This window comes from Chionomys nivalis, chromosome X (assembly GCF_950005125.1).
Source record: "Chionomys nivalis chromosome X, mChiNiv1.1, whole genome shotgun sequence".
Taxonomy (NCBI): Eukaryota; Metazoa; Chordata; class Mammalia; order Rodentia; family Cricetidae; genus Chionomys; species Chionomys nivalis.
In genome coordinates, this window is record NC_080112.1 from 24894687 (window position 1) to 24906329 (window position 11643).

At 43.1% G+C, this 11643-nt stretch overlaps 1 protein-coding gene across 1 annotated transcript in view; it reads left to right on the forward strand.

Annotated features, from left to right (window-relative positions):
• Dgkk (diacylglycerol kinase kappa) overlaps positions 1 to 11643 on the forward strand; it is a 140486-nt gene that overhangs the window by 127746 nt on the left and 1097 nt on the right. Inside the window, exons 20-28 of the mRNA XM_057760101.1 lie at positions 117 to 213; positions 482 to 589; positions 1247 to 1360; positions 1683 to 1817; positions 3048 to 3208; positions 3548 to 3689; positions 5214 to 5300; positions 8938 to 9048; positions 11532 to 11643. The exon at positions 11532 to 11643 is cut by the window's right edge and continues 1 nt beyond it. Of these exons, the coding sequence (XP_057616084.1) occupies positions 117 to 213; positions 482 to 589; positions 1247 to 1360; positions 1683 to 1817; positions 3048 to 3208; positions 3548 to 3689; positions 5214 to 5300; positions 8938 to 9048; positions 11532 to 11643 (1067 nt within the window). The remainder of the gene's footprint in view (positions 1 to 116; positions 214 to 481; positions 590 to 1246; positions 1361 to 1682; positions 1818 to 3047; positions 3209 to 3547; positions 3690 to 5213; positions 5301 to 8937; positions 9049 to 11531) is intronic.

Below are 11643 nucleotides of genomic sequence, written 5' to 3' on the forward strand. Positions count from 1 at the left end.
TAAAAAACAAAAGGCACTTGAAAAATAAGATGTTTTCCCTTCCTGTCTTACCCTACCCACTAACCTATATCTATCATCCACCTTCTGACTGTCTTTTTCTACTCCTCTCTCTGTAGTAGCCGCCTTAAGAACAAAATATGGTATGGTCTTCTGGGAAGCAAGGAACTGCTGCAGCGCTCTTACAGGAACCTGGAAGAACGAATACACCTGGAGGTTAGTAGAAAAGGGCCTGTTTCCTGGGCACGGAGAAAGGAAATCGTGTGACCTCAGAAATCACCTTTCCACTATATCTTTAGTTCTTCTCAAATTAAACTCTGGGAACCTCACTGACAGCCATAGCGACAAGGCATGAGCTTTTATTTCTGTCATAGATAAGAAAATGATAGTATGAAGAGAAGCCCAAGCTGCTCCTCATCTCCGTAAAGGATCGTTGTGCTGGTATCTGAAAAGTCAGGCAGTAAGAGCGACTCTTTTCTTTCAGTGTGACGGAGAACCCATCTCCTTGCCAAACCTTCAAGGCATTGTAGTGCTTAATATTACCAGCTATGCTGGAGGTGTCAACTTCTGGGGAAGGACCACAGCAACTGCGGTGAGTGTGCGATGAGGAACAGGGTGGGAAGGAGACATGACTCTCCTAAGTTATCTCAGAAAGGATTACTGGACTGGCTAGAATGCACGTAGACAGTGGGGGAAGATGAGATAGGCTTTGAGTCCGTATTAGCAGTGTCTGTAGGTTCAGCTTTTTAAAACAGTTGCCATTCCAGAACACGAGAATCAACCAGGAACCTCAGAATTATGTCACGTGATCCCTGGGTTTTGACTTTCCCTTTACTAAGGCCCAAAAGACACTCAGAAGATTACCCCTAGAGGCCATGTTCTTCATCCCTTAATAGTATGTCAGTAAAAACATCTCCTGGGAAGCGAGCCATGACTCTTTGCTCTGAGTTCATCTTAGAAGTTCAGGAAACTGACAGGAGTGGCCTTGGCTATTCATGATGCTGGGCTGGACAGGGAAGGAATTGGCTAATTTCTGACCTCCACAGGAACTCACATGTATTGCAAGCACAATTCCCGTTTCCAACCTTGGCTTCCTCACGTTATTTTTCCCCTTTAATATAGTTTTCTCACTTCTTCATGTACTAGATATACTAGACAAAATTTTACCAGTAGTCCTCAAAGCGCATTTATTTATTATAGACAAAGTATGGATTCTTGAGAGAATTGTGACAGGATTCTTCATCCCTAGGAATACGAGGCCCCTGCCATGGACGACGGGAAGCTAGAGGTGGTGGCAATCTTTGGTTCTATGCAGATGGCCATGTCTCGTCTCATCAACACGAATCACCATCGAATCACTCAGGTAAGCAAGGGTTGGGCGGATGCAAAGGGGAGGAAATGTCTCGCTTCAGCCCAAGGATGTGCGGCGAGCCTAGCAGTCACCTGGTTCCTGGGGAGTGGAAGTAGGCAATCTGTTAGACAGTTAGGTGGTGAAGATAGAAGTGGCAGGGACCAAAAGCACAAAAGGCTCATAGGTAACACATGATCCACCTCCCTGGAAGATCTGATTCATATATTCTGCCAGTGTCTCATCAAATACACACTCACACTGTGACCAATACCAGATTAGCCCACAGTACTTTCCTCATTTTTTCCTTTTTGTCCTCTCTCTCCTTTTCTGGTAGTGCCATGAGGTGATGATAACTATTATTGGTGAAGAAGGTATCCCTGTGCAGGTGGATGGGGAAGCCTGGATTCAGAAGCCAGGCATTATCAAGATTAAATACAAGAATTCTGCCCAGATGTTGATGAGAGATCGGGTAAGCGAAAAGTTCTACTTGAGCACCTACGTTGCCTCCTCCACATTTCTAGTCAAGAAGAATTCCCCATGCCGGGCGGTGGTGGCGCACGCCTTTAATCCTAGCACTTGGGAGGCAGAGGCAGTTGAATCTCTGTGAGTTCGAGACCAGCCTGGTCTACAAGAGCTAGTTCCAGGACAGGCTCCAAAGCCACAGAGAAACCTTGTCTCCAAAAATCAAAAAAAAAAAAAAAAAGAAGAAGAAGAAGAGTTCCCCAAAGGGAGTTTTGTGTGCCTTCCTTATCAGGCACCTTGAGTGACGGTTAGAAGTGTATACTCCTAGGTCCCACACCAAACTCTCTGAACTGAATGGAAAGAGGTGACTCCTAAGAGCTAGCATTTATAAACAAGCTCCCCGAGACATTTTTACTACGTAAAAAGTTGCAAGACACTGTCTGTCTCTCAACAAGGTTGTCCTCCATCCTGCACTGTGCAGAAAACTAAAGACCCGTGGTGGGGGAGAACGCTACTCTTTCAATAACAGTTCCTTCATTGAATATGTTCTCTTTGGGCTTCATAAGATTCCTTAATATTGCATTTACAGATGTCACCCATTTCTTCTAAATAGAAAACTACAGTGATAGCAAATATATCATTATTGATCACTTGTTCAAACTTTGGGGTTATCTTTTGAATTGTGAACATAAATATATCAGTAGGTGGGAGAGAATACCTACCTAATAAAATGCCAATATGGTGCTGGGCACATTGCATCTATTGTCTGACATAGGTCCTCCCAAAACCCCTATAAGGAAGATAAAATTTCTTCCATGTTGAGAGCTTAAATACCTTATGCATAGTCACATACCTAGTAAATGAAAAACAACAGGATTGAAAAAAATAAATCTTGTATATCTGAATCTAAATCCCATCACAACATAATATATACCTTTGGAAAAGAATGAAACCGAAAAGGTGTTCTTCTGTCTTATCCATCACCATGTTCTCATAGCTTCTAGAAGGCAAATATTTTGCTTCATTCAAGAACTAAAAACTAAACTGCCTTACAAAGAAGAAACACTGACTAAAAAGACAAGAAGATGTATAAATAGGTGTGTAAGGTGAATGAACAGAGATGTCTTCACTTCTCTTTCCCACCTATGTATACCCCATGATACCTACAGAATGCCGTACTCATAGACAAATCAAAGATACAACAATCATTATGATTTGCCTTTACATTTGTCTCTAGGACTTTGAGAACTCAATGAAAGCGTGGGAATGTAAGCATTCTGAAATCCAAGCTATCCCACCACCCCACCTGGACTTCCAGGAATCTCAAGATAGCCTCTCTGAGAGCGAGTATGCTCAGATGCAGCACTTGGCTCGGCATGCAGAAAACCTCATTAGCAGGTAAGAGAACTAAACTTAAAACAGGGTTGGGAAACCTAAAAATGGATAGGGAGACACAGTCAGTTGGTGTCTATTGACTACTGGGGCGCTTAGCCTCAGAAAGAAATCTAAGTGTTTAAAATTAGGGCCCTAACAGGCTGTGCAAGAAGTATTCTTTGTGATTAACAATAAGGCAACATTTCTTTCAGCGGATACCTAATGAAGAACAGAAACAGCAAGAGGGAAGAAAGAGTTCAAATCCAGTACCCAGTGTTTTTGTTTCGATTCTTATCCCAATCTGCCAGCTCCTCACACCATAAATCCATAGCAACAAGCTCATCTGCCTTTGCTCTCTTACAGACTTACTGACCTGAGCAAGGTCCACCAGCATGTGTCTGTCCTCATGGATTCTGTGAATGCCAGTGCTAACATCCTGAGCGATGTCTTCTATAGCCATGACAGTGCCAATGAGGCGGGTGCAGCTTCCTGTACTCCCATTGAGGTAAGGGGGAAAAGAAGCAAATGAAATAAAGAAGCCAAACTTTAAAGGAAAAGGGGTTAAAAGGAAAGTGAAACAGAATTAAATATGATTAAATGAGGAACATATGCAAGCGATAGGGTAGAAAACTGATGGGTAAAGTAGATAGGGATTGGGACCGTGGATTCCTAGGCAAAGTTCTTGCCATGCAAGCATGAATAGCTGAATTATACCCCAAGCGCCCACATTAACAGTCAGGCATGGCAGCGTGCATCTTAATCCCTCTACCTGAAGCAGAGTCGGAAGGGTCTTGGAGGCTCCCTAGCCAGTCAGTCTAGTCATATCAGTGAGTTCCAGCCCCAGCGGCAGACCCTGTCTCAAAAATGTAAGGTGGACGGTAATTGAGAAACACACCTCACACCCATCTCTGGCTTCTACCGGAACACACACACACACACACACATGCACATACACATATAACCACACAAAAATTGAAAAAGTGATATGCTGGATAAGAATGTGGGCAGTCCTTGGATTGTTACAAGGCCAAGGTGGCTGCTGGCAAAATGCCTTGACAAATTTTATCGTCTCGAGAAACAGTATTGTTCCTGGTAGCTAGCCCCCACATCAGACTCAAAGTGGAATAGTTAATAAATGGAAAGAAGCATAGTCTTGGAGCTTCCTAATGCCAGTTGACTCCCTGTATAATCATCTAAGGCTATACCTGTCATCAGAACCTGAGATCCAAGATTCTTTTAATTCCCTTTTGACAGGTCCAGATCAGACATTTACTATTCAATGTGCCATCCCATGCCAATACTCACTGCCATAAGATTTGGGTGTTGCTTTTAAAATGTAACTTTAGGTTTGGAGATGTACCTTAGTGACAGAGAATGACCTTGGATATGGTCCTTGGTATATGTAAATACATACATGCACACAGAGACACACAGGCACACACACATACAGGAGGGGCAGGGAAGGATGGAGAGAGACGTAGGGAGATGGAGGGAGAGAAGGGAGATGAAGGAAGATGAGTAGAATTTCATTAATAGGTAAAAATACAATAGGATCAGGATGTGTTCAAATGTGAGTTAACTTTATTTTAGGCCAGGTCCTAGTCGAAGGAGGTCCAAAGGCCGTGAGTTTCAAGAAGAGATGTGTATGGTTAGATTTATTTCTGCGTGCCATGGGAAAGGCACTTTTAACCTAGGGACAAGTCTCCTGATTTGCAAATTTCCCTCTGGTTTGCAAATTCCCTATTTTCCTGTTGCCCACTGTACCCAATCAGTGGCGCCCACTTTGCAGGGCACAGCAATAGAGCTACATTGTTGACAGTTGGCCATTGACAGCTGAGGTCAGTTCGGATTGGTTGGTGCTCATGCTGGGCCAGCCGTGCTGAATTTTTAATATGATGTTTCCACCTCCAGGCGTGTCCTGCTGGTCTGCTCCTACCTTCCCGTGGAGAAGCCAGTTGCATGCTCACTAACCGGCTCCTCTCTATCTTGTCCTTTCCCTTCCGCTCCTTTTCCTCTCTTCTCCTCTCAGACTCTAAGCAGAACTGATGCAGTAGATGTTGCATTTAGTCTTAAAGGGCTCTACGATGACACCAAAGCTTTCCTGGATGAAAACTTGGTGAGTGCAGGGGGCTGGAGCGTGGGAGGGAAAACATCTCTTTTGAATATGGCCACATTCTGTATTGGTTTCCATGGTATAGAGGCTTATGATCATTGTAAGCAGGTGCTTGCCTGGTGATTCCAGTCATCCTGGTCGTGATTGCTGTCATCCAGTATTTGTTACCTGAATGTGTTACTGTTTGTGTTATGTCAACCCATGGGGACTACCATATTTTAGATAAAACTGGTCAGTGTCTCCTGGGTAAAGACTAGACCCACCAGATGCAGGGTGCTCTCATTATACCTGATAAAGCTTCAAGTGAGAAGAGTGAGCTCCTCAGAGATGCTCTTCTCTCAGGTCTGTAAGCGTCACCTTCTCCATGGAGAAAGTAGCAGGAAGTAGGGGAAGTTTTGAGGGTTCTGAGCTCAAATACAAATTAGCTACCTGTCGTATTATCTCCCTAAGGCTGCCATGGGTAAGTACCAAGTACTATATGACTTTAAATAACAGAATCTTACTATCTCATCATTCTGGAAACTCCAACATTCAAACCCAAATTGTAAGCAGGCTCATGATCCCTCTAAAAACCCTAGAGGAAACTTTCTTTGCTTTTTCTTAGCTCTGGCAATTTGTTTCTGGCAGTCATTGTTGATCCTTACCTTGTAAGTGCACCACTCTTGTCTTGTTTTCCATCTTCAATGTCTCTGTCTTCACATGGCCATATTCTGCCAGGGTCACTGATAGTGATGGACTAAGGCCTGCCCTGTCTAGTATGACCTCAAATTAATAGTGAGTTGTAAATTCAATGACTATCATTTCACATAAGTGTGCATTCTGAAGTAGTAGAGAATAGGATTTTAATGTATCTCTTGAGAAGAACACGACACAACCCACAACATTAGCAGTGTAGCTATACCTCTTTGCATTCGTTTCCCCTATCTCCAAGATAGGAATTAGAACCCCTACCTTTACAGTTTGTTTAGAGGATTTATATAAACAACAAAGTATTGTACCGTAAGTGCCTACCAGTGCTCGGTACATAACTGTGGCTCAAAAGATGGGCTGGGGGTATGAACTGTGACTCTGAGGACAGCATTAGCTGCATGTTTCTCATAATGTTATGTTCATGCATGGGCACAAGGGGATGGTACTCTGATAAAATCCACTGCTCATAACTGTCCCACTTTGATGTTGTCCCTGAGGCAGGTGTTGTACTTGCTTCTGATCTAATTAAAGTTTAATTTGAAGAAGTGCTTCTGGGTTGAAATTGCAAGAAGACCCACTGCCTCTTTCCCTTACATATCTAATTGTCACACTGCCTCAGAAGCAGAATGGCTAAAACACTCAGACCACATCGTTCCATCATCTGGGCCCCAAGCCTAGGGGCTTTTAGCTTTGGACAGTTTCAATTGGAATTCTGAACTCAATGTCATTCTCAATTCCACCATCAGTAAATAAGGGAAGTTGGCCTCTTGTGGCTATTTAGGCTTTCTTGAAGCTCATAGATTGAAAACTGGGCCATGCTAGGCAACAGCCCAACTTGAACATACTCTACCATGAAGTGAGGCTCTCAGAAGGCTTCCTTTCTATGGGACCTGTGAGGCTCCACATCTGTGTGCACATCAAAATGAGGGTAGCAGGGACAATGCACAGTATGACCGTGCATCTCTAGGAAGGCTGTCACGGACATGCGATGGGTACAAATCATGTTTCATTTGGGGATCACTCCTCCTATTGAGAAGGTATGGCAGGAAAAAAGAGTAGTTTTGGCAGAGGAGCTCTATCAGCTTCCCATTGCTGTAATGAACACCCAAGATAATCAACATCCAAAGAGAAAGCTTTGTTTTGGCTCAACCACGATGGTTTGCTCCTTTGCTTTCAGCGTATGGCAAGGCAGCACATTGTAGTGAAAACCATGTGGTCAATTAAAGCTGCTCAGCTCATGGCTGGGAATGAAAAGGGGTGACTAAGGCCCCACTGTTTCTCTCAAAAGCATGGTCACAATGACCAGAATACTTCTGACTGGGATACACCTCTTAAATGTTCCACCACCTCCCAATAGTAGCACTCTGAGACTTAAGTCTATAACACCTGGGCCTTTAGAGAACATTCTAGGTAAACTGTAATAGGGATATTGCTTTTTAAAAAAATGATGTGAATCCCATTCATTAATTCCCACTTCCCTTATTTGGCATGTGTTTGGCACATACATCTGAGTCATGCTGTATTGTCTTAAGTTGTAAGGATGGACAAATTATTTGTTAGTGTTGATTTGTTTCTGTCTGCCCATTCCACTCTCTGCCCATCCAGTTGCCACATGTTTCTGGCACTAGCTATTGCTACAGCAGTAAGCATTCCATAAATAGAAAGGGACCACAACAGACATGCCACACTGGAAGTAGAGTGCATGGTAGAGATGAGTGGTGAGTCCAGGTTGGATTGCTGTGTGCTTTCAAGGCTATGCACACCAGTGTGCTTCATGTGTCCAGACTATTCCCTGGTGAAATAGGAATGGTCTCCCTGTACTGCTGATTTAGAATGCGGAGGTGCTCGCCAAGGAATCTTATGTCTCCCATGCACCACACAGAGTTTATCTTGTGTATGCTGGGAGGTTATTATCAGTAACCATTTAGGCTTTGATTTTTAAACATATAGGGCAAGCTGTCTGCAAACATGTTTCTATTTATTTATTTATTTTGCGAACATGTTTCTTAATCATGGAAATAACTAGAAGCTCCAGAACAACCTAGAGAGGCAGACCCTCTACCTGGAAGGGAGAAGTTGAGGCAGTCTTTCCCTAACCTTCTCACCTTGATTTACAAACTTTTAAATTATAGTGTATAATAGCTATTCCCTCTTGCATCCGGATATTCTACATACCCTGCAGGACAGTATTGTATAAAAGGGAGCCTACTAAGTTAGGCAGATTCTGTCTAGCCCTGGAATCCTTTTTTTAAAAAACTAATTTAGCCTCTTAAATATTACATCCCAACCATGGTTTCCCCTTCCTCCTCTCCTCCTTGTCGCTCTTCACTCCCCTTCCTGTCCTCCTCCATTTCCCTTGAGAAAAGGGCAGGACCCCCAGGGCTATCCACCAAACATTTGTCATGTAATCTTGAACTCTAAACTTCTTTGATTATGCTTTCTTACCTATGAAATAAAATAAAAGCATCCCTTGTAAGGTATTGCGAGACTATTGGGGAGAGTAAGAGGAATTATGTATTCACAGTACCTGATATACACAGTTGCTCAGAACTTAGTGGTAGCTCTTACTTAGAAGGATGCTGATATGGCTTCAGAGACTGGAAGTCAAGAGTGGGACCCTTGTTGTAGACATTAAGCTCAAGCAGAAATCACGGTGCTAATTCATGCTGGAGAAAAGACCTTCACTTGTGAAACCGAGCATGCCCAGCTCCAAAGAGACCTCTGCCATCTGACTATTTCCTGGGTCTTCTTGTTGAAAAGAGAGCTGTCGAAAGCTAGTATTATTTTTGATCAGTAAACAATCTGATTGTAGGCCAAATGAGCTATAATTTGTCAGCATTCTAAATGTGTTGTTACCTGCATGATCTCTTGATCACTAGCATGGACTCAGAGTGGAGTCTAAGGCAAAGTCTAAGAAATGTGCACTCACTGCTCTCCCTGTCTATGCCAGTTGAGAGATGCTATGGATGAGGCCACCCTAAAAACTGTCCTGGATGCCATGAATACGGAGCTGCAAAGGATATTAGCAATTGACTGGTTGGGTCAAATCCTTCTTTCAGAGGTGCGTATCCTGGGGAATGGGACTTTCTGGTGTAAAGTCATAGAATGGGGTCAGTATATGGGATGGATGTCGCAGAGGCCCATTCTGATGCAGCGACCTTTAGCTTCCACATTAATGAACCATCCTCCTCTCCATACACTCACCATTAATGGACAGAACAAGGCAGCAAAAATGAACAAGTAGGTGACCATGGAAAAATAACCAGGAAGAAGACCATTCTAAAGCAAGAAAAAAAAAAAAAACAGAGAAAGCTCCTGTTGCTGTCTAGGCTGCAAGCTCTCCTTGCTCAGTGTCTGCTGCCAGAACTAAACTCTATCTGGTACATACTAGCATAGACACACCAGGTGTTTGCGGATAGCTGTTGTAAATGCCATACCGATAGTTGAATCTTCCAAACACCTCCTCTTCCGGTTGCTACCTGACCCCCATTGCATCTCACATTTCATATGTGGCATAAAAGGAAAATCAAACATTGCAACAGATATAATATAGTTTCAGAGATGCTGTCAATTTTGGACTACTTTGAGTACTCTTCTAAGATTGGAAACTTTCATATTCACTCATTAACCAAATATCCCAAAGATGGCCACCTGTAACCTGTAACAAAGTGAAGTATTCCCTTCATGATCTGACAGATTGTCTCAAAAATGTTTCACTGTAAAAATATTCATCTCAAATTTTAGGATCCCTGCCTGCCTTCTCACATCTATTTTTTGAATCCAAATGCCAGGCATGTTTGGGATGGTGCAGATGCAAGGCTACTATTTCAGAAGGAAATTCATATACAAATTCAAGTCTTAAAACAATGGTTCTCAATCTGTGGGTCGGGGCCACAGAACCCAGTAGAAAACACAGGTGTTTACATTATGATTCATCGCAGTAGCAAAATTACAGTTCATGAAGTAGCAAAGAAATATTTTTATGGTTGGGGGTCACCATAAACTGAGAAAACTATTTTTAAAGTCACAGCATTAGGAAGGCTGAGCACCACTCATTATCTTAAAAGGTTTACCAATCTTTAGTGATTACAAGGCCTGGTGTAATTCAGGTTTTTATCAGTAACTTTATGGGGAAGGAAGACAGTCTGTTAGGCAATAAGAAAAGCAAATTCTCACTCTTCTTTCCATTACTACCTGCCTCCGCTAATTCCCATTAAGCTCCCGAGCTAAGCAAACTCCCTGGATGGTGAGAGAAATGAGACAAATTCAGCCTATCCCCTGGGGTCCCGATTTCCATGTGAATCTTCCTCACCTGGGACAGAAAGCTCCTTTCTGAGTTCCAGTATTTCCAGAGAAGCAAAGCCCTAGAGAAAGGAAGCAGACTGAACAGGAGCCAAGGAGATGTTGCTCACACTAAACACCCTTACCTTGAGATTACAGAAGGTTCAGACCCACTTTTCTGGGTGAGATGAGGACAAGAGTCAATTATTGGTCTTTTCAAGACTCTGAGGGTAAGGGCCTGTGTTCATTCTTGAAGCTGTTTATACAGGGCAGTTCTGGGAGCAGCATTAGAGAAGCAAGGGAGTCAGTGCAGGAAGAGGAGGAAGATAAATTTGGACTCTTCCCCCGATGGAAGGTACTGGAGGCATAACTAATCCTCAAAGGAAGATGACTCCAAAACCTCTTTCTTGTAATGTGTTTGGCTAGATTTTCTGGCAATAAATCAACTTCAGGATCGTTTTGCTAGCAACAGAAGCAAAATAAGAATGCTTTTACCTAAACAAATAGAAGTTGGAGAATGAACTGGAATGACAGAGCCTGTGTTGTCTGCACAAATGAACTCACATTCAAAATTAGTAAGTTTGTTTAGAGAATCCTCTGCATTCCAGCCAAGAAAACAGGTCGCCTGTGAGGCAGTGTCTTCCCTATATGAGGAGGCTGGGCTGAGGGACAAATAGGGGCTCTCAACTAGAGGTGGGAAAAATGGAAGACATTTCCTAATTTATAAAGAACTGTCATACGAGCAACAGTGACCTCAACAATCCAGGTGACCTCACATACAAAGGTCAAGCTCTGAACCTATGCTTTTTTGGTTTTTCCTTTCTTTTTTTTTTCCTCAACAAACTTGGAAGAGTGTACATCTTTGTTTGCTTCCTCCTCCTCCTCCTCTTCCTCCTCCTCCTCCTCCTCCTTTTCCTCCTCCTCCTCCCCTACCCCTGTTTGCACAGCCATGCCTTAACTCTGAGTACTTGCTGCTTTTCTAATCCAGAAATGATAGTATCCATTTTCCAGGTTGTTTTGAGTTTGTGTAAGGAGCATTTATTGATATATGCAGAAAGGCAGAGGGCCCAGAGTGGGCGCTTGCTGAAGCTCATCTCTTTATTAGGACGTATAACTAGTGAGGAGGGACAGCTCTCCTACCTGAGCTGAGAGGAGCCCTGCCTGCTTTCTGAAGCCATCCTTCTCCAGAACTTAGAGAGCCCATAGAAATGCTTTCAGAAGGTCACCTAACATTCTGACCTGACTCTTGCTATGCTTTCCCAGGGGCACTCTTCTGACGGCAAAAGTCTAGCTCGCAGGTTGAAAGTCAGATTCCCCAGGTTGGGAAAGAAGAAACGAGAAGGGGGAGAAAAGTCAAAATCAAAGCCAAGACTCC